The 21,359-nt window shown below is 36.0% G+C and overlaps 2 protein-coding genes and 1 non-coding gene across 5 annotated transcripts; all 3 read left to right on the top strand.

Moving 5' to 3' along the window:
* The first annotated feature begins 4,475 nt into the window (after positions 1–4,475).
* Positions 4,476–11,586, top strand: LOC18596615 (putative leucine-rich repeat receptor-like serine/threonine-protein kinase At3g14840). 3 transcript variants are annotated; one of them, XM_088807024.1, is made up of 24 exons: positions 4,497–4,845; positions 4,990–5,152; positions 6,016–6,087; positions 6,183–6,251; positions 6,332–6,403; positions 6,635–6,706; positions 6,852–6,923; positions 7,022–7,093; positions 7,203–7,274; positions 7,383–7,454; positions 7,551–7,622; positions 7,773–7,841; positions 7,969–8,034; positions 8,131–8,190; positions 8,297–8,338; positions 8,594–8,637; positions 8,741–9,126; positions 9,207–9,405; positions 9,536–9,676; positions 9,887–10,005; positions 10,104–10,314; positions 10,445–10,676; positions 10,749–10,899; positions 10,980–11,586. In XM_088807024.1, exons 1-24 carry the CDS (start codon positions 4,707–4,709, stop codon positions 11,451–11,453), a joined length of 3,141 nt encoding a protein of 1,046 aa, XP_088663150.1. In that variant the 5' UTR covers positions 4,497–4,706; the 3' UTR covers positions 11,454–11,586. The 3 variants fall into 3 exon arrangements, with proteins under 3 accessions (XP_088663151.1, XP_088663150.1, XP_017978336.2); XM_018122847.2 differs by having other exon boundaries at positions 4,502–4,845; positions 10,439–10,676; XM_088807025.1 differs by lacking the exons at positions 10,749–10,899; positions 10,980–11,586 and having other exon boundaries at positions 4,476–4,845; positions 10,439–10,680.
* Positions 5,239–5,332, top strand: LOC148762256 (small nucleolar RNA R41). The gene has a single exon (XR_016027310.1). It is a non-coding gene; the product is annotated as a small nucleolar RNA R41 (small nucleolar RNA).
* Positions 11,587–12,597: 1,011 nt separating the features above from the next.
* LOC148762255 (putative leucine-rich repeat receptor-like serine/threonine-protein kinase At3g14840) lies at positions 12,598–19,389 on the top strand. Its single transcript, XM_088807037.1, is given in 25 exon segments — positions 12,598–12,935; positions 13,026–13,182; positions 13,307–13,378; positions 13,620–13,688; positions 13,782–13,853; positions 14,094–14,165; positions 14,309–14,380; positions 14,468–14,539; positions 14,669–14,740; positions 14,834–14,905; positions 14,997–15,068; positions 15,508–15,576; positions 15,688–15,753; positions 15,871–15,933; positions 16,040–16,081; positions 16,234–16,280; positions 16,673–17,055; positions 17,256–17,451; positions 17,598–17,738; positions 18,005–18,123; positions 18,215–18,425; positions 18,513–18,750; positions 18,832–18,982; positions 19,149–19,196; positions 19,198–19,389. Coding segments are annotated over 25 exon segments (2,721 nt in total). The 5' UTR covers positions 12,598–12,832; the 3' UTR covers positions 19,240–19,389.
* Positions 19,390–21,359: the final 1,970 nt, after the last annotated feature.

Below are 21,359 nucleotides of genomic sequence, written 5' to 3'. Positions count from 1 at the left end.
AGCGAGGTAAACCTTGAAGGAAACAAAAGGAGGTCTGATTTTGGGCAATAGTCAGATCTCAGGGAACTTCACTAACTTACAAAATAATGCCAGATCAGTCAAGTGAAGCACAAAAATCAATCTATACACAATCCCTATACAAAAACCACAAAGGTGGAAAGGGGGTTTCAGCAAGAATCAGAAGCAAAAGGAGTTTCAGTTTTCTTCTGACTCTCAACAATGAACAGAACAAGCGACAACCAAAAATAGCTCAATCAAAACAGACCAAAAACACTAACAGCCTTTTGGATTTGTCATTAAAGAGCCTCAGTAGGCAACAAACAAATCAAGAACCCATTTGACTATTGACAACCTAAGGAAGAATATCACAAGTTGAAGGAGGTAAAAATCAAGAACCCATTTGACTATTGACAACCTAAGGAAGAATATCACAAGTTGAGGGAGGTAAAACGACCATAATAATCTCCTTATGCCCAAAACCTGCAACTGGAGCAAAGCAGCAAGAAAAATCAAGGGAACAGGTGGATCGCAGTAAGCCAAAAGGTGCAGAGAGCTAAGGGTGGACTCGGAGATGATCATTAAGTCTCTCGATCCCAGTTTTGGCAAGGTTATTGGCAGCTTCATTACCGGAACACAGAATATGTTGGCTTTGCCAGTCTAGGACTATGCCTCTAAGAGCACAAATCTGAAGAATAAGTTGCCTTAACCTCCATGGGGCCTTGGAAGGCTTGGAAATCCATGAAACCTCATTCTTGGAGTCACATTCGATGATGATGCCAACGGAGTTAGCCCAGGAGGATGCTGCAAAGAGGACCATAGCCTTTCGTATAGCCAGGACTTCCATTAGATTGGCATCGCCCACCCAGCTTTCTTGGAAAAGACTAATTTGGCGAACCCATTGTCGTTCCGTAAGATCCCTCATATTCCAAGATGGCCCGGACAGCCCTTAGCAGCACAGTCGGTATTGAATTTGAACCATCTTTTGGGAGGACACTCCCACTTGAGCAAGGCTTTGGAAGGACACTTGGAACTCGTAACTACCACAGCGGAAGGAGCGTTAATAATTTCAATGATGGATGGATTATCGTTCGACCATTTGAACCTAACCCACCAAGTTATCCTCATTTTAATGAGATCCACCTTCATTAGGTCCCCAAGTTTCCCTTCAAAAATCATCTCATTTCGGTAAAGCCAAATAGACCAAACAATTGTGAAAAACGAGATTCTCCACATTTTTCTCTTTGCCATTGCCACTTGGAAATGGTTACATGCCATGAAAAATGAAGTTGGTGTTAGAAAAATATTAGAAACAAGGGAATATAAAATTAGTAAAAGTAGTAATTGGTCTGAGACGATTTGAGCACAACTCGTTGGAGAAAAATCTGAAGTTTTTAAAAGTTTAGCCTAATCTTGTGTGTACACGAACTCATTCTGTTTTTTTTTACTTGTAACAAATCCATAATTGATTTCTTAATATAAGACATTCACCTTTTATATATTTTGATAATATGAATGTTTGAATCTTATGAAATACATTATTTTTCATCAATTGACACCTTAGATATACAAGAACGAAGTCCTCACTCCCTAAACCACAAAGACTAAATTCTCCGAGATTTATGACAAGTAAATAATAGATGGTTGACCGTTCCCAAATCTTTGTTGCAAAGAATGCAAGTGGCCACCTCGCTATTCATGCAATTTCTGTTGACCAGTTCGCTTTTGACCGCAATCTTGCCCTTAATGACTTGCCAAGCAAAGATCTCAACTTTCGGGGGCCAAACTAACCCATACATGATTCCATAAGACATTGTTATCCCTACCATTATAAAGCATTGATCTAAAGAAGGAGTTAGAGGAATAGTGACCGCTCAGTGTGAACTTCCAAATCAGCTTGTCTTTTGTCTCTAAATCAAGGTAAATATTCTTAAGGTAGTCCATAAATTACTCTCATGACTCAACCTCCCAATCAAGAACTCTTCTTCTAAGCTCAACATGCCAATTCCATTCTCGGTTGATCCAAGAACCAAACTCACAGGCTTTCTCGAATTTGTTGATGGTTAGAGCGAAAAATTGGGGGAAGGCCAATTTGAGGACAATGCCATCAATTCATTCATCCTTCCGAAAATTGATGAAGGCGTTGTTTCCTATCAAAAAGCCCATACCTACACATAAAAAGAAGATAAACTCCACGAAGGTGTAAGTGGGTTAGTGATAGCTCGCCAAATGGTAGAAGATGGTCTATCGCCTGGGACGTAAGGAATAAGACTCAAGGTATCGCTCAGTTTAAGCACTGATGACCGAACGCCACAAACTCTCTGTTAGAATGAAGACCAGTTTTCCAAGAAATTGGAGTTAAAAGTTTTCTTTCAATTTTGGTATATGCAAGGACACGCGCTGGTAGTGTGTCACTGTGTTAGCACGAGTCAATGATCTTTACTTGTTTGATATTTCAATATTTGTTGCTTTTTCATTTATTTTATTCTGCTTGTTAGTTTTGCATTGGATTGTAAAAGGTCATGTGCTTAATAGACACCTTGTTTGCCGGGTATGAACAACGGCTCTCCAACTGTGTGCTTCCCAGGTTTTATTCCTTCTAGGTTCTCTGTTTTTTTTTTTTGAAAAGTGATGCTATTATTAATAGTCTCACATGAGAGACAAAAGGTAAGCTGCAGTGGCTTACAAAACCAAAAAGAGTCCTTGGCGTAAGGACTGGCAAGAATCAGATGATTTCGGATATGCCAACGATAAGGTACATCAGTTGATCATTCATCTTACAATAACACTGAACACACCAAAGTAAAGAAATCCCTAGTAAGAACAACAACATTGACGTAATAAAACAAGAGCCCATTTAACCATTTTCCACCCCCAAGTCAACTTCAAAGTAAGCATTGAAGTTTGATTCTCTTGCAACACCAGCCTTTGCGAGCCCATCTGCAAGTGAGTTAGCTTCACGTCTGATATGGGTGAAGGAGAGGACCAAAATATTGCGGGCATAGCTTTCAACGGAGTTGGAGATGAGCTTCATGCGCCAAGGGACTTTTTTGTGATTCTGGGCCCAGAGAATTGCGTTAGAAGAATCACTCTCAACTTCCAATTTATGGGAGGACGCCCATGGAGAGTCAAGAAAGAACTTAATTCCCCTTTGAATGGCTTGAAATTCAGCAAAGTTAAAATCTATGGGGATTATCTATTAGTCCCTATAACATGGAGTAATTTTAGTCTATAGATACCAATTTTTACAAATTAAATTCCCTATTGTACTCTTCCATTAAAAGTACACATAGAATTAAGCATACATAAAATTTAAATCTAAATTGCATGCTCATCCATGTGGATTACCTATTAATCCCTATAACATGGAGTGATTTAAGTCTATCGATACCAATTTTTACAAGTTAAATTCCATGTTTTTAGCTCAGCACTTGATGTTGTTGCTCTTGAGAAACGAAAGGAATTTTTCTAAAAAATGGATGATAAATCAAAAGATTTTTACCCGAAGTGGAGAAGAAAAAGAATTGAGCTCTTTCTAAGGGCCACCGGCCATGTGGTAGCTTTTGACAACTCCCATCCCAAGTGGTAAAAGATTTTTGAGCATGAATAATCCAGTTCAGAGGTTGATGCATTTTTTAAAAAAAAAATACTGATGTGATGTGTTGATAAAGCTTAATATGATTTTAATTGAATATAAGAAGTTCAAACTTTTTTGTTTTTATAAAACAATTACTCTTGATATATAATCTGTACTTAAAGTCGCTTTGTACCAACCCAGGCAAAAAAGAAGGCCGAAATCAAGGATACATGGCAAGCAATTGAAGCCCACTTGCCAATTATCTTTAATTGGATCCATTAGGGATAACTTTAAAAGTTTGGTATATACGTTCGGAGTTCTCTATGAAGCCACTTCCCGTCAAAAATTGCAGGCAACCAATGACCTTGAGGGGTACACACGGGTATCACAAAAAAAGTCTATGACCATATTACATGTTAATTTCTATTGATAGCCACGTTTTTTACTTCAACAACCCTAGTTGCCTCATGATTATATTTTTTAAAACTTTAATCAGTAACTAATTTGATGAGACCTCAAAGGGTTCACATTATTGACGGTATTTTAGTGTAAAATTGAAGAGTTCCTGAGACATGAAAAGGGGAATGGAGAGGGCAATACTGTCCTAAAGACGGTCAGAGCCGATGTGCCAAATGGTGGTTGACTCTGTTTCTCAAGCAAAGCAAAATCCCAGAGAAGAAAAGAAACAATTCAAAGCTGTTTAAACTTTAAATTAACCAACTAAGTACATAGAAAAAACAATTAACCAACTTGTGTAAATAATATTTTTTTTATGTCAAAACTGAAACTGACCACGTATATAGAGGTCCACGTCCATGATCCTAGTCATACATGTGGTTTGGAAATTCTGAAGTAACCAACCATGAAACAACCCAAGAAGCAAAGCACGTCGGAAACTTGCAATATTCATTCAAAAAATCATACTAGTATTCCAGGATCATGGTTAGTTTACGCAAAAGGGTATTGCTAGAATGGTGCCTTTGGTTTGAAAGTTTTTAAAGCATTTTAATTTGACTAGTATTCTATTTGCTTTTTTGTCACAATTCATACCGTTCTGTTACATAAAGTCAAAGGAAAGGAGTGTTTTAAGATAGAGGAACAGTCTAAAATGCTTGCAAAGTGAAACAGGAGAATGATTTCCGATTTTCTACGGCGCTGCAATTTTGCCAGGATGTTGTTTTCCAAGGCCATGATTCTGCTATCGGCTGTTCTAGCCTTGAGTTGGATCGGAACACATAAACTTGAGGCCGCCATGCTGCCTGAAGATGAGGGTATGATGAATTGATTGAATTATTATTTCTTTATGGTCATTTTCTCGTTTTAGTTTTCTTCTTCTTCTTCTTGTTTTGGGTTTTTGGGATTCAACCAAGTAGATATGTGACTTCGGGTTTTCGATGGATGTAATATTTATACAGTGAATGTTCTGAATCAAATTGCCAGAACGATGGGAGCTACAAACTGGACTTTTGATGGAGACGATTGCCAAAAGAATGACACACCCAGGGTAGAAAGAGGATTCGTGCCTGAGAAAAACGTTACTTGCCACTGCGAGAATGAAACCTGCCACGTAACTCATTTGTAGGTTTCCCTTTCATTTTGTAAAAGTTAACTGTTGCTTTAGTTTCAACCTCTAACAGTAAAGCAATTTTTTCAGTGATGAAAGAAGAGAGGCGGTGATGTTGAGAACTACCTATTTTATGAAGGGTTTTGGCCTTTTTGTGATTAGAAAGTCACCAATGGATCCTTCTGAGCCTTCTCTCTCTTTCGTGATAAAAAAAAAAACCTCTAACAGTTAAGCTTAAAAATTAGAAACACTGATGAACTAGATTATAAGCATTTAGTTTCAAAATGACCAATATGATGATATTAGCAATAACATCTTACCTTTGATGATAGTTGATAGATGATATATATATGGTAACATCTTCATTTCTTGAAATAGAGAAGATTGCTGAAGATTACTGTGGTAGTCCTCTCATGTGTTCTCCTCTATCTCTTTGTAATTTTGTACTCTGTTTTCTACTCTTTACTTTTTCTACACACATTTTAGATTTTTATTGTATTGGATTTGTTTTTCCTTTTTTGAAGAATAAACTTAACAAATATATTGCAGTTTTTGTCTCAAGGTATGCAGTTTAACTGTTTATAAGCTAATGAAAAAAGATGCTTCAATGTTTCTCAAGAAAAAGCTCGAAACAGACCAGGTTTTCTGATATAGTTTGTTCATTTTATAGGCTTAGACCAACTTAAAGCATGCATGTTCGAACTAAAGCTTAAAGCTCAACTAATCCCACATCTTGTAAAACTAAAAATCATGGAATTCGAATTGCCCATCAACATAGATATGTTATATATAGTAGTCTTAGATTCAGGGAAAAAAAAACACAAAAACTGACACATATAGATTGATTAAAAGCGACTAAACTTGTTATGGATTTCAGAGCATTTAAGCGTCAGAACCTTCCAGGTGCACTTCCATCTGAACTTGTAGACCTTCCTTACCTCAAAGAGATGTAAGTAACACAACTTTCTTTCTCTTTTGACATCCCGTTGCAGGCACATACATAAATTAAGTTAATTATCAGAATGATCTTAATGTTGCCTGCAGTGATTTTGCATATAACTACCTGAGTGGTTCAATACCATCTGAATGGGGTTCGATGCAGTTGGAGAAAATGTGAGTTATTATGCTCCCTGCTTGCATGAATAGTTGAGACAATTGGTTGTTATTGAGCTAACCGGACAACATTAATGCAGCTCTGTCTTTGGAAACCGATTATTGGGGAGAATTCCAAGCTCTCTGGGGAACATTAGCACTCTTAAGTACTTGTAAGTTTTGAAGTACTCTACTCTATTGATGATATTTGGAAACTGGAATCATTTTTAGTCCATAAAATTTACTTTAGAGCTAAACTTGTTAATTATATTCTTAGCAATTTTTAGTTAGGACACAATCAGAGGAATGAAGAGTTTTTTTCCCTGGGTCCTCATTCTTTCCAAGATAGAGGTGGAGGGTGGATGGTGTGTCCTATTAGTGACCTTAGCTTATCTATCTTACAGGGACCTCGAAGTAAACAACTTTTCTGGACAAGTCCCCCGAGAGTTCGGGAAGTTGTTCAACTTGGAAACTTTGTAAGACATTTCAAGACTTCTATTAAACTCTTGTCTTCTTGAACTATATATTTTCTTAATCCTCATAAAAAGAAAGAGCATTACTGTTGTAGTCTTGAAATGTCTCACAATACTTTTTGAAGGATGTAATATATTTGTCTTGCAGAAGATTGTCCTCCAACAGATTGACTGGAAATTTGCCATCAGAACTTGCTGATCTGAAGAACTTAACAGACTTGTAAGTTTCTTTAATGGAGTTACACTAGATGCATTAATTCACAAAAAAAAAAAAAGGATGAGGTTTGTTATTGACTAATATTAATATTGCAAATGCAGTAGGATAAATGACAACAACTTGAATGGCAGTATACCAGATTTCATTCATAACTGGAACAAACTTGATAGACTGTAAGATATCCTCAACTTGAATAGTTTTTAAGTGACTAGGTCTCTAAATTTGTATTTATCACTTGAAATCTTCTTGATTGTTTTTTGTAAATTTATCTGAGACAACCAGGGAAATGCAAGGCAGTGGACATGAAGGACCTATTCCATCATCCATTTCTGCTTTGGAAAACTTAGAAATTTTGTAGGTGAAAGCTTCTCAATTTTACCATCAGCACAAGATTAGTGACATCAATTTACTAAATGTTTTGTTAACTAAATGATTTCCTCTTAATCTTATACTTATGTACAGGATAATAAGTGACATAGATGGAACAAGTCAGCCTTTTCCAGATCTAAGGAACATGACGCGCATCAAGCGAATGTACATTTACTGCTAATCTTTGACTAGTTTATGGAGGCATATAATTAATCATTTCTAGATCATTATATTTGATATGGCTAACATTGGATGTTGTAGAATTTTGAAGAAATGCAACATTTCTGGACAGATCCCTGAATATGTCTGGGACATGAGTGACTTGCGTATTCTGTGAGTATTCTCCATAAGTCTTTAATTACTAAAATTTTTTTAAATTTTCTTATAGCATAAACGTTTGGATTTTTACAAGTATTATGAATTTAGGGGGAATTTTAACCGTATCATGTAATATATTCATGTTTTTCTTGTGATTTGGGACAGGGATCTCAGTTTCAACAGCTTAAATGGAGTCCTTGAACATGTCATACCCCCTGGAAACTTCAAATTCCTGTGAGCTTCTTTTGCTTCTTTTCTTTCCCTTTGATGAAAGAACTCATCTAAGCCATGAAGCCAAAATTTTTCTAGTTTATGGTTTGTAAAGCAAGTAATACTGACTATATGATGTCACCAAGATCAGCTTTTTAACTGGCAACAATCTGAGCGGAAATATACCACAGTCAATTTTGAGGACAGGAATCACTGTGTATGTATACTCTACTAGGATTATTTGAAGATTTGTATGTCCTTCCTCACTTGCAATATCTCTAAGAAGATGGCTCTATTTCATTCTTGGTGGCAGGGATCTTTCCTACAATAGTTTCGCATGGCAAAGTCCTCAGCAGCCTGCTTGTCGGCAACTGTTAGTTTTTATTTTCTTTTCCTTTTAATTGGAGAGAAATGTCTACTTCCTTATGCTTTCCTAATGCAGCATTACTGAATTTTATTGTGTTTTGGTTTTTAAATAGGAGTAATATTAATTTGTTCCGCAGTTCTTCATCAACAAACCTGTAAGTTGCCATTCTTAGTGCACTATTGTTTATGTTATGAAAATTCCAGCTACGGCTATAGAATCCACTGTCATTGCATTGAGAAGTTTGGTATGGCGTAGTGGCTCTTTCTCTTGCTCTCTGTTTTAAGCTCTGTCAAAACAAAATCCACCCTTTGGTTCATCATTAAATAGTTCAAAATTTTAGCTAGCTAAGTTTCTCTTAAATAGTTTTCTTTTGGTGCTAATCCATTTCCTTTTCTATCTATCAAAACAGAGATGAAATTTTTCAATGCAAGAACGATTTCCAATGTGAAGAACGTAAGTATGCAGAAATGTTGCTTTCAATTATAATTTATAGCTTTTTAAACTTCCAAAAGTGTCCTTCATATGAAGTTTACTGACTTATATGTCTGTGTTTTAGATTCACACTCTTTGTACCTAAATTGTGGTGGTGATGATGTGAAAATAGACGGAAAAACTTATATAGGAGATAGAACTTTTGGTTCTGGTGGTGCTGCAACGTTATATCGAAACGATGATAACTGGGGATTTAGTAGCACTGGAGACTTCAGAGAAGATAACGATGAACTGAACTTACAGTCACGTTTTATTGCAACTGTTCAGTCACCCAACAATCTCTCGGATTTATACACTACAGCACGGCTCTCTCCTCTTTCGCTTACTTATTATCAATATTGTTTAGAAAATGGGAACTATACTCTGACTCTACACTTTGCGGAGATTCAATTCTCAAATAATGCAACCTATGGAAGCCTTGGAAGGCGAATGTTTGATATTTATATTCAGGTAACTGATCACAATTGAGAGGCATGTTTGTGTTAATGGCTTATCACCAAGGAGTTGCTGGATCTTTTTTCGTGTGGCAGGATGAGCTAATCGAGCAGGATTTCGATATAGAAGCTGAAGCTAAAGGGGTTCTTACCCCGTACACAAGATCATATAACGTTAGTGTAACAAATGGTAGAATAGAGATCCGCTTCTACTGGGCTGGCAAAGGAACTCAAGCAATTCCTGACAGAGGAACCCATGGTCCACTCATTTCAGCAATCTCCTTGGAGAATCCCAGTATGTGACCCTTTTTTTCGATCCTGATCCTGATCCTGATCCTACTCTTTTATTACACGTTTAGTTATTGGTATTATTATTTCGAGTTTAGTTCCAATTACAATATGAATTGACGAGTTCTTTGGGGCAGATTTCAAACATCGTGATGCAGGGAAGAAAACGAATGTTGTGCCAATCGTTGTTGGTGTCCTAGGAGCATTTACCATATTCTTGGCATCAGGTATCCTCTGGTGGAGATACTATTTCAAAGCCAAGAGCCGGCGAGAAAAAGGTTTGCATGAAGTAACCTTTCAATAAATCTCAATTTCCAGGTTTCTGCTTAAGTTGCTTACTTTCAATTTCCAACACATAGATATAACACCATCCATGCACATGTTGGACTGATTAGATGAGCTTCCGGCTTCTCTATTTTTATTTTTTTCCATTAAGCAAATATATAAATATGTAATGGACAATCATAATTCCTCTGTTTTCTTTCCAGATCTTGAAGGACTAGATGTTCAAACCGTTTCTTTCACTTTAAAGCAGATTAAGGCTGCCACCAACAATTTTGATTCTGCAAACAAGATTGGAGAAGGTGGATTTGGACCTGTTTACAAGGTATACAAACCAGATTTAAGTCATCATCAACCCTATGGTATAATGGGATTTCTTCTTTAAAGTTTATGCTCAGAATCATTTTCATTGTTGGGTAGCAGGGCCAGCTTGCTGATGGTACAATAATTGCTGTGAAGCAGCTATCTTCAAAATCAAGTCAGGGAAATCGTGAGTTCATGAACGAGATAGGCATGATTTCATGTTTGCAACATTCCAATCTTGTAAAGCTTTACGGATGCTGCATTGAAGGGGATCAATTGTTGCTTGTATACGAGTACCTCGAAAATAACAGCCTTTCTCGAGCCTTGTTTGGTAAGTTCATTGTAGAATCTTTTATCAGATACATTTAATTGAAAGAAAAAAATGAAACAAAAACCTCAAAAAGGAGGACAGTGATGGATTTTGCCCATGAAATACTTCCTGGGATTTTCTTTAGGCTCAGAAAAGAGTCAAATGAACCTGGATTGGCCTACCAGGCACAAGATTTGTACGGGAATAGCAAGAGGTTTAGCATTTCTCCATGAAGAGTCTAGACTCAAAATTGTTCACAGGGACATCAAAGGTACCAATGTTCTGCTTGATAGAGACCTCAATCCTAAAATATCCGACTTTGGATTGGCCAAGCTTCATGAAGAGGAAAAGACCCACATCAGCACACGAGTTGCCGGAACAATGTAAGCCACTTTGTCATCTGTCAATCTTGTAGTCCGTTTTGAACTTTCAAGTTTAATTAAATTTGGATGCAGAGGATATATTGCGCCCGAGTATGCACTGTGGGGATACTTGACGTACAAGGCAGATGTTTACAGTTTTGGAATTGTGGCATTGGAAATTGTCAGTGGGAAGCACAATATGACTTATGGACCAGAGAATAAATATACTTGCCTTCTTGATTGGGTAATTACTCTTTGTACGTTAGTCTCTGATATTGTTGAAAAACATAGCAATGACCTTAATTGTTCTTATGTACATTTTAGGCCTGTAATTTACAGCAAAATCGAAAGCTCTCGGAGTTGGTAGATGAAAAGCTGGGAACTGAATTTAACAAGGCAGAAGCAGAAGCAATGATTAAAATAGCTCTTTTATGCACAAATGGTTCACCTTCTCTAAGGCCGACGATGTCTGAAGTAGTGGGCATGTTAGAAGGAAAAATCATCCTTCCGGAATCCGTCCCTGATCCAGGTAGTTACAGTCAAGATTTGAGGTTTAAAGCCATAAGAGATCATCATAAGTCTATGAATAGTCAGAATTTGGGAGGAAGTCAGGTGAATAGTTCAACATCTGCAGGGTCCAGGATTGAAGCTTCTTCTGATTATGCTTACGAACGCAATGAAATCAATGAATTCAAAGCCATGGAAAGCCAGATATCAACATCAGTCCCATCATGGACTGGCTCTTCAATAACGTCTGTATCTCCACATGATTTTTACGACCTCCATCCACGTTCGTAGCATACAGAGAAACAGGCTTGGTTAGACTGTCAGGATTGTTCTTACCATTTCTTTTGTTCTTCTTGTCTGCGTAGACAACCTTTACTCTTTGTATCATATTTGTATATTAATCAAAGACCTAGATTGTTATGAATCCTCGTATAGAGCAGTGCATGACAAGGGAAGGATGGCAGCAAGCAGAACGGTTATTTTGCATTGTATTTATAGGGTCTATAAATGAAAGGCTCTAACGAAGCTTAATAAAACATGAGATATGAAACTTTATCTTAATAACAGGTGCGTGCAACAGCAGACTTCTATTGCCATCAGGAAATATTAGTTTTTGGAACAGCTGCTAGTCAATATACAAATGGCTCATTGTTCTTGCTCTTAAATGACTTTTTTCCAACCAACCGCATCACCCTGATGTGGATGCATCTAACCCTGGAGTTTTGGACCTTTGCCACAGTTCCAATGGGAGGTCTCAGGTGGACCTGCTCGAATTTTCTGTGATCACCCAGCCATTATTTATTTACGTATCACAACTCAGGAAAAAGTGTAGGGTCCCAGAAATTTTCAGGAAGATGTCCGAACAAGTTATGTTTTCAAATGTCAAAAGCAATGTGCCTAAAATGGATGGTCTCTTTGTATCTCACGCAAGCACTGATACCAGAACAGAAAGGAAAGCACACAGCAGTACAACTTTTTTCCCCTTACTTGTCAACGACACCTTCCTCTTCAATTTTCCTTTGAGAGCCGACTGTATTCGGGTTTGCTTCCCATTGTATGTTAGTTGCAGTATGAACTCAAGTAGTAGTTTTTAACATTAAAAATGTCCAGTTGTCGCTTTTATGATGTATTTTTAATTTTAGTCAATTAAGAAATAAATAAGAGTACAAACAGGTGGCCATAAAAAATAAAAAATTATTAATGAATTAAGACTTTTCTGTTCTACTGATTACCTTTTTTAGTTAAAGAAAAGAAAAACAAAGATTTCTAAGAGACCATACCGTCAAAGTGACCCATATGCATGTGCGAGGGGTGGGTCCATCTACGTGTCTGAATCATGCAAAATTAACTAGGGCACAAATGGGACACGTCCACAAAAAGATCCATGTACAAGTTAAATCAAGCTACAGCTGAGGTTCATCCTCGATGAAGTGTCCAGTAAAACCTGGAATGGTGGCTTTCACTTTTTGTGTTCAAAGTATTTGACTACTACTTCCACATTTCCCACTTTACTCCTCGATTAAGTTTCTTGTTTCTTTTTGTTCTCTGTGAAAAAAGTAAGGGAAAGAGATAAGAAAAGAGGAAGGCCGGAAAGACTTAGAAAGTGGCCAAGAAATCGAAGAGCCAGCTCGGTTGCACAGAAGGCTGCATGATTTTTCTTTGCTGCGAAGATGTTCTTCCCTAAAGCCACCACACTTCTGCTATCAGTTGTTCTTGCTTTCAGTTGGTTAGACACGAACAAGCTTGATGCTGCTAACCTGCCTCAAGATGAGGGTAGACATAGTTTCCTCTTAGCTGCTTGTTTTTCTTGGATATTATGTAATAGTATTAATATTCTTGTTATTTGACTTGTGATTTTATTAGTGAATATTCTGAACCAAATTGCCAGAAGGATGGGAAATAGCGACTGGAATTTCGATGCCGACGTTTGCAATGTTACCGAGAATGTGGACAGGGACACGGGTTCCGAGAAAAACATTACTTGCACCTGCCAAAATGGAACCTGCCACGTTACACATGTGTAAGTTTCCGAAGAATGAAGGACCAAAAGGACAAATTCGTTTTCAGAAGAAAAATGGAGTCTAAGATATAGACAATTATGAAAGGATTAAATGGCTAATATTGGGTTCGTTTTGGATTTTTAGAATATTCAAGCATCAGAGCCTTCCAGGAGTACTTCCAACTGAACTTGTAAATCTTCCTTACCTCAAAGTGATGTAAGCACCCCTGTTCTCTTTCTGTCTTGAATTTTTCCTTTGGAGTTCAGTTTGGAGAAATTCTAGGAAAATAGGGATGATAACAATCGAACCAAGTCTGAGGTGTTTTCTCTCTTATGCTTTAAGAATGATGAAAATCAGAGCGGAAGCAAATATGTGAATTAAACTGTTTCTATTCCATTATTTTCTTGGTCATTCAACAGTAAAATGTGTATTAAGCCCAAATCTATTTGGCATGCAGTGATCTTGCATACAACTATCTAAATGGGTCAATTCCGCCTGAATGGGCTTCAATGCAGCTTGAGTTCATGTGAGTTATTGTCTCGTTGTATATGATCAATCTTTGATTGAAGAGAAAACAAAGTTATTCTCTTATGTAGCTAACCAAGCAACCTTAGTGCAGCTCTGTCTTTGGAAACCGATTATCTGGGAATATTCCAACTTATTTGGGAAACATTAGCAGCCTTACATACTTGTAAGTTTTGAAGAACCTTCATTAACAGGAGACAGATGTTTCAAAATTGATGTTCTTTCCAGTCCATTAGTTTTATGTTTTGTGCTAAGCTTATGAAATGATATACTGTTCAGTCCCCTGAGGGCTTATGAACGCACAAATTATCTAGGCTTCCTGGCAATGAAAGGAATACAAATGTTTAAATTGATCAAGAAAGATTTTACTCTTATCTCTAGTAATTTCAATGTAAGTACTTTACAGGGACCTTGAAGCAAATCAATTTTCAGGAGAAGTTCCTCCAGAGATTGGGAAGTTAGTTAACTTGAGAACTTTGTAAGGCATTTCATGACTTCTATACAATCTATACAATTTTAACTTTCCTGACCCAACCTCTTAAACCTGTTAAAAAAAGGAATAAGCTATACTTTTATAATTAGCGTACTTTGGACAGATGAAGTTTATAATTATCTTTGCAGGAGATTGTCGTCAAACAGACTGAGTGGAAATTTGCCCGTGCAACTTGCTCAACTGAAAAACTTAACAGACTTGTAAGCTTTTAATTAACTTAAACTAGTAGGATGTCACAAAAATTTAGCAGAAGTATAATTTGTAAAAGTTCTTATTATACTATGCAGTAGGATAAATGACAACAACTTTAATGGGAGTATACCAGATTTCATTCAGAACTGGAAGAATCTTCAAAGATTGTAAGATCCTCAACTTTCAAAAGGTTTTTAAGTGCCTTTCAAGTTTATGAGACTTTAAAACTTTTATTTTTCTCTTGAACTGATTGTTTTTGCACGTACTGATTGTTTCTGCATGATTGAATCGACCAGAGAAATGCAAGCTAGTGGACTTGAAGGTCCAATTCCATCATCCATCTCTGCTTTGAGAAACTTAATAACCTTGTAAGTGAAAGCGTCGAAGCAGAAGATTTCAGACAAAGGTTTGTTAATATGTTGTTGCTAAACTTTTGTTCTTAATGGCATGTGTACTTACAGGATAATCAGTGATATAAATGGAACAAATCAGCCTTTTCCTGATCTTTGGAACATGACAGGAATCAATCGGATGTACATTTGCTGCTTATCTTATATTCTTGTTTGAAGGCTTATGATGTTAGCCTTTTTTATCATTGCATCTGACATTGCTGTTCTTTTGTAGAATATTGAAGAAATGCAACATTATTGGGCAAATCCCACAAGAGATCTGGCAACTGAGTAAATTACGCGTTTTGTAAGTATAAAACATGATTCTTCAGACAAAAAGTAGTGAGTGTTATTTTGTTTCAAACTTTATGGTTTGGAAGCATTATGAATCTAAAAGGAGAAATGAGAAGACTGTAATATGAAAATTGGACTCCTGCTGCACTGCTGGAGAGGCAGTCCTGATCTGTTCTGCTTAAATAGAACTTAGCGATTTGTAACTCTCTTCAATGGCTCAGGTGGATCTTTATGCTTCTATTTTGTGTCTTTGCCAAAAATTAATATTTTCTCACTTATTTTTGTGTTTGGCTCACTATAAGCTGTAGAGTATAAAACTAAGCTAAAAGGAATTTGCACTCATCTAGATTTAACTTTTGTTCCTTTAGTTAAAGTTTTATAATTTTTTTTCATCAGCAGCAGATGTCACTAGACCTGAATAACTAACATAGATTTTCTTGTGAATTTGGAAGAGATCTCAGTTTTAACAGTTTGAGTGGGGAACTTATCAAAGTCACTCTCCCTCTGTATTTAAAATTCCTGTAAGTTTCTCTTCCTTTATTCTCTTGGACAGGAATCATGTAAGTTTTGAAGAAACATTTGATACTGACTTTCTGCTATACCCTTAATACTGACTGATGTACTGATGTCAGCTATCTGACGGGCAACAAGCTCAGTGGAAATATACCAGCGTCAATCTTGCAGACAGGACTTGCCGTGTATGTATTTTTGACTAGGATTCTCTGATTCTAATAATTATTTGAGGAATATATATGTGCAATTCTTCACATGCAGAGATCTTTGAGAAGACAGTTTTATTTTTTTCTTGCATTCAGGGATCTTTCCTACAATAATTTCACATGGCAAAGCCCTGAGCAGCCTGCTTGTACACAGAAAATGTTGGTTCTTTTTCTTTTTCCTTGAATTGAATAGAATCATCTTCTTCCTGTATGCTTTCCTGGGCTGTAGTGTATTGACTTCTATTGACTTTTGCTTTTCAAATAGGGACAATATAAATTTGTTTCGCAGTTCTTCAACAGAATACCTGTAAGGTTCTGTTCTTGGCTTCTTGATTTTTTTTTTTTTATTGTAGATTACAATTCAACCTTATGCCACAGAATTTGATGTCACACTACATTCATTCATTTGATTGCTAATCTGTCTTTTATTTTTGGTCCTTTCTTTTTATGACATAAAAGGAGAAGAGGAGTTATTCCATGCACGAGTGATTTCAAATGTCAGCAATGTAAGTACACTCTATCTTTTGCTGTGAATGTGAAATCTAATTCTAATACTTACCTTAAAATTTATGCCTGCCAGTTTGCAAGCTTGTTTCAAAGATTCATTCTTAATTTATTGAAATCTCAGCTAAAGGATCATCTACAGCTTGATAGAAGATTAGCATTAATATAACATATTTATATATTTAATTAATATAGTTTTTTTTTTTTGCCAAAATTAGTGTAGTTAAACATGTGGTCATTCCTCTTGTAAAGTTTTGCCATAAAGTTTATACATGCAGTTAGCGAGCTGTTAACATGGAAAGTGTAATGTAATGGTTATCTTTATCGCTTCTGTTTGTCTTGGTAGAATCTTGTTAGCTGCTTTCTATGGAGCTAATGTAGTTGTCTCTGGCAGATTGGCATTCTATGTATATCAATTCTGGTGGAGATAATGATGTGAAAATAAATGGGACAATGTATGTAGGAGATGCGAAATCTGGTTTAGGTGGTGCTGCAACGTTATATCGGAACAATGATAACTGGGGTTTTAGTAGCACTGGAGACTTCAGGGATGACAATGATGAACTGAATGCAGCATCACGTTATCTAAAGCAGTCAGCAAGCATGCCTAATCAGTTATATGCCACAGCACGTCTATCTCCACTTTCACTTACTTATTATCGATATTGTTTAGAGAATGGGAGCTATACGGTGAGACTACACTTTGCGGAGATCGAGATCACAAATAACACAAGATATGCAAGACTTGGAAGGCGCATTTTCAACATTTATATACAGGTAATCTATAACAATTGAGAAACTAGCTCCTTTAGAAAGAATCTGACCATTGAATGTTGTCATCTGAAGAATTCTGTTTGTCCTATTAATTCAACTTGGTTAGCATGTTACCATGTGCCTTGTTTTCAGCTTTGTTCTTGAGATACCATTTGGTCTCTATTAGTTTGATAAATAAGTGTCAGTGAATTTCCATGATGCAGAATGAGCTGGTGGAAGAAGACTTCAATATAGAAGCTGAAGCTGGTGGATTTCTTACCCCACTAACAAAACACTATAATGTCAATGTAACGAATGGTGAAATAGAGATCCACTTCTATTGGGCTGGAAAAGGGACTCAAGCAATTCCTAGTCGAGGAGTCCATGGCCCCCTCATATCAGCCATCTCACTCGATCCCAGTATGTGATCTACTTTCTCCTTCCTCCTCATCCTTATCTAAGGCCTCCTTTTGTATTGCACAATTGAAAATTAGTTTTATTTTGAATTATTTTCAAGCTTAACTTTGATTAGCACAATGGATTTATGAGTTGAGTTATCTTGGCAGATTTCAAACCTCAGCATGCAGAGAAGAAAACAAAGACTTTGCCAATTGTTGTTGGTGTCCTGGGATCATTTCTCATATTCTTGGTATCGGGTGTCCTTTGCTGGAGATACTATTTCAAAACCAAGAGCCGGAGAGAAAAAGGTTTGGGTGTTTTAGTAGCGGAAGTCAATGGTTTGAAAAATTCATGCCAAAAACTCATTTTTTATGTTATCTCAGATAGGCAAACCATTCCTGAAAACAGGATTTTCACATGCCAAAGTTGTGTACTTTCATACAGAATGTTCACTAGTAAACGGCCATGCACATGTTGGACTCATTGGAGGCCTTCTACTTTCTCTTTTAATGAATCTATATATAATGGATCAGGAGACTTGCTTACTGCATTCTTACCCCTCTTCTTTTTACAGATCTTAAGGGACTAGATCCTCAAACAGTTTCTTTCACCTTAAAACAGATCAAGGCTGCCACCAACAATTTTGATTCTGTAAACAAGATTGGAGAGGGTGGATTTGGGCCTGTTTACAAGGTATACAAGCTAAATATGTGTAAAATGAAATCCTATTTAATATGAAATTTCGATTTTAGATATGGTACTCAATTTCATGACTGGATGACAGGGTCAGCTAGCTGATGGAACAATAATTGCCGTCAAGCAGCTCTCTTCAAAGTCAAGTCAGGGAAATCGTGAATTCTTGAATGAGATGGGCATCTTTTCATGTTTGCAACACCCCAATCTTGTAAAGCTTTATGGATGCTGTATCGAAGGGAATCAACTGTTGCTAGTATACGAGTACATGGAAAATAATAGCCTTTCTCGGGCTTTGTTTGGTAAGTTTAATAAACAATTAGTATGCTAACTAGGGTGCCTGTGATTTATTTGAATTATAAAATATTTCCTGGGATTATCATGTTCAGGACCAGAATACTCACGAATAAATCTGGAGTGGCCTACAAGGCACAAGATTTGTGTTGGAATAGCTAGAGGTTTAGCGTTTCTCCATGAGGAGTCTAGACTCAAAATTGTGCACAGAGACATCAAAGCTACAAATGTTCTTCTTGATAGAGACCTCAATCCTAAAATATCTGACTTTGGATTGGCCAAGCTTCATGAAGAGGAAAAAACTCACATCAGCACACGAATTGCTGGAACAATGTAAGCCAACTATTAGTTTGCAATGTTGTTTTAGTTGAAAAGTTTCCTTTCAACTTAAAATGAAAATTTGGTTAAATGCAGAGGATATATTGCACCAGAGTATGCACTGTGGGGTTATTTGACCTACAAGGCAGATGTTTACAGCTTTGGAATTGTGGCATTGGAGATTGTCAGTGGAAAGCATAATATGAATTATGGGCCAGACGACAAACATACTTGCCTTCTAGATTGGGTAACCACTGATTTATTTCCTTATTTCTGCATCTGGATTCTGGCGGATGTTGTTTCTGTATCTTCATATACATTTTACCTCCCAACCCTATATTTCAGATATCATATACTCTGCATAAACTGTTTGATTCCTGTCTTTATTATAGTTGTTTGTCTGTGTTTTGCAGGCCTGTCATTTACAACAAAGTGGAAAGCTATTAGAGTTAGTGGATAATCAGCTGGGATCTGAATATAATAAATCAGAAGCAGAAGGGATGATTAAAGTAGCTCTTTTATGCACAAATGCTTCACCTTCTCTGAGGCCAACAATGTCCCAAGTGGTGGAAATGCTGGAAGGAACAATTGCCATTCCCGATGCAGTCCCTAACGCGAGTAGTTACAGTGAGGATTTAAGGTTTAAAGTCATCAGAGACCATCGTAGCTCTATATATAGTCAGAATTTTGGAGAAAGTCAGGGACCTAGTATGACATATTCAGGATCTCAATTCGAATCTTCCTCTACTTCTGCTCTTAACATCAATGAAACCAACGAGGAGTCTTAAATCCACAGACGAACACTTTTTTGGGCTATTTAGGACTGTCTTTCTTTTTAGATATAATATACAAAAAAAAATCTCTTCCATTCAAAAAATTTAAATAAATTTTTATATTTTTATTACTTCTAATCAAATTATTTTATTTTTATTTTGAATTAAATAAATTTTTATATTTTTTTATTTTGAGTCAAATAAATCATTATAATTAATGATTGATTTAGTAAAAATATTATTTGTTATTTTATGTCGTGTGATATTTATGTAATATGTTAAAATATTATAATTAATTATAATATGATATGTTGATATGATAACATGATTATATAATATTTTTTATTTTTTATTTAAATGTCATGTTAGTGTCACGAGAATATAAAATGACAAGTGATATTTTTATTAATAGTAATTAATAAATAATTAATTATAAAAGTTTATTTTATTTAAAATAAAAATATAAAAAATTATTTAAATATAATAAAAAATTATTTAAATAATTTAAATAATTTAAAATTTTATTTAAATATTATATTTTTTAATATATCTTTTATTTTTTGACCTCCTTAGTGCGAAGTGTATAAGATTAGGGTATCTCATATTTTGAATAAATATATTTAAATAATTTAAAATTTTATTTAAATATTATATTTTTTAATATATTTTTTATTTTTCGACCTCCTTAGTGCGGAGTGTATAAGATTAGGGTATTTCATATTTTGAATTTATATAACTGTTGCTCTTTTCTCAAAAAAAACTTATTACTCTTTTTTTCAGGAAAAAAAAAAAAACTTAACACTCTTACTGTCAATGGGCTCTGATGGCAAAGCCCATTATTCACAAGCTATCAAGTCTGACCATAAGCATCAATTCCCAAAGCCCATTATTCTCTAATCCAACCATAACATCAATTCCCAGTAGGTAGATTAGGGGCTTCATAATCACAATCACATCTAAAGACTGCCACCAAGGATTGTCTCTTGGCGTTTTTCAATTAGTGGAGGAAAAGAAACCTAGCCAATTCACATTATTGAAGCTTGAGATATCTTACTCGTAGCTTTCTTAGTCCATATGATAGCTCCCTGCTCCTCTGCCATATTGAGAATTGACTGCTGTATAATTTCTCCACCTGAATCAATCAAATCATCGTTTCTTCTAAATGAGGGGCACATGGACATCATAAATCAACTGCTTTCAGACACCTGTGTCGGTACTCGGTGGTGGTAATTACTAAACTTGTTTTATTATTGCAATCTTTCCGTACCTGACGGTGGGATGAACATTAAATTTTGGAATTGCTTTCAGGTTGGGAAAATCGGGGAATCGTACTGGGAAAGGGAAACAAGCGATAAGCAGCCTATTTTGAAGAAGGAAAACAGAGTCAACTGCAGAGAACGGCTTTCACTTTTTAGTCTCAATCGGGCAATTAATGATTTATGGGTCCAAAATGATATTCCAACAGCCTCAAAATGACTGGCGTTGGATTAATTTCCACATCTAGCCAATGAGCCAAATTTCCTGTGCCACTATCAAAAGCAAAATCCCTCAGGCTTATCTCCCCTGATTGAATTTGAATAAGAATTATGAATTAGATTTATATATTACTTACGTATGATGTTTTATCTTTCTTGAAAAGAATAATTATAATAAAAAAAAAAATTGGACAAACACATTGCCAAAGAGTTTATGCTTTTTGCACGAAGAATACGGTGGGTGTCGGCTAAGACAGCTTAGTTCATACTTTCATATATGAATTTGTATATATTGTTAGATTTTATGTAATATGGTTAAACAGTCTGTATGGTAGTCGATCTTACGGCACCTGTAAATTTCTGGGCATTAAGCAAT

Source organism: Theobroma cacao, chromosome 6, assembly GCF_053813885.1.
Source record: "Theobroma cacao isolate CCN51 chromosome 6, ASM5381388v1, whole genome shotgun sequence".
In the NCBI taxonomy this organism is placed as follows: Eukaryota; Viridiplantae; Streptophyta; class Magnoliopsida; order Malvales; family Malvaceae; genus Theobroma; species Theobroma cacao.
Note: the sequence above shows the minus strand (reverse complement) of the source record. Positions and strands in the feature narration are given on the sequence as shown.

What these genes read in the sequence shown, in the direction of transcription:
- LOC18596615 (XM_018122847.2), top strand. Translation starts at nt 4,707, where the DNA reads ATGATTTCCGATTTTCTACGGCGCTGCAATTTTGCCAGGATGTTGTTT. An exon ending in ACCTGCCACGTAACTCATTT is followed by an intron (nt 5,153 to 6,015) that starts GTAGGTTTCCCT and finishes TATGGATTTCAG; the next exon opens with AGCATTTAAGCGTCAGAACC. An exon ending in ATGAGTGACTTGCGTATTCT is followed by an intron (nt 7,623 to 7,772) that starts GTGAGTATTCTC and finishes GATTTGGGACAG; the next exon opens with GGATCTCAGTTTCAACAGCT.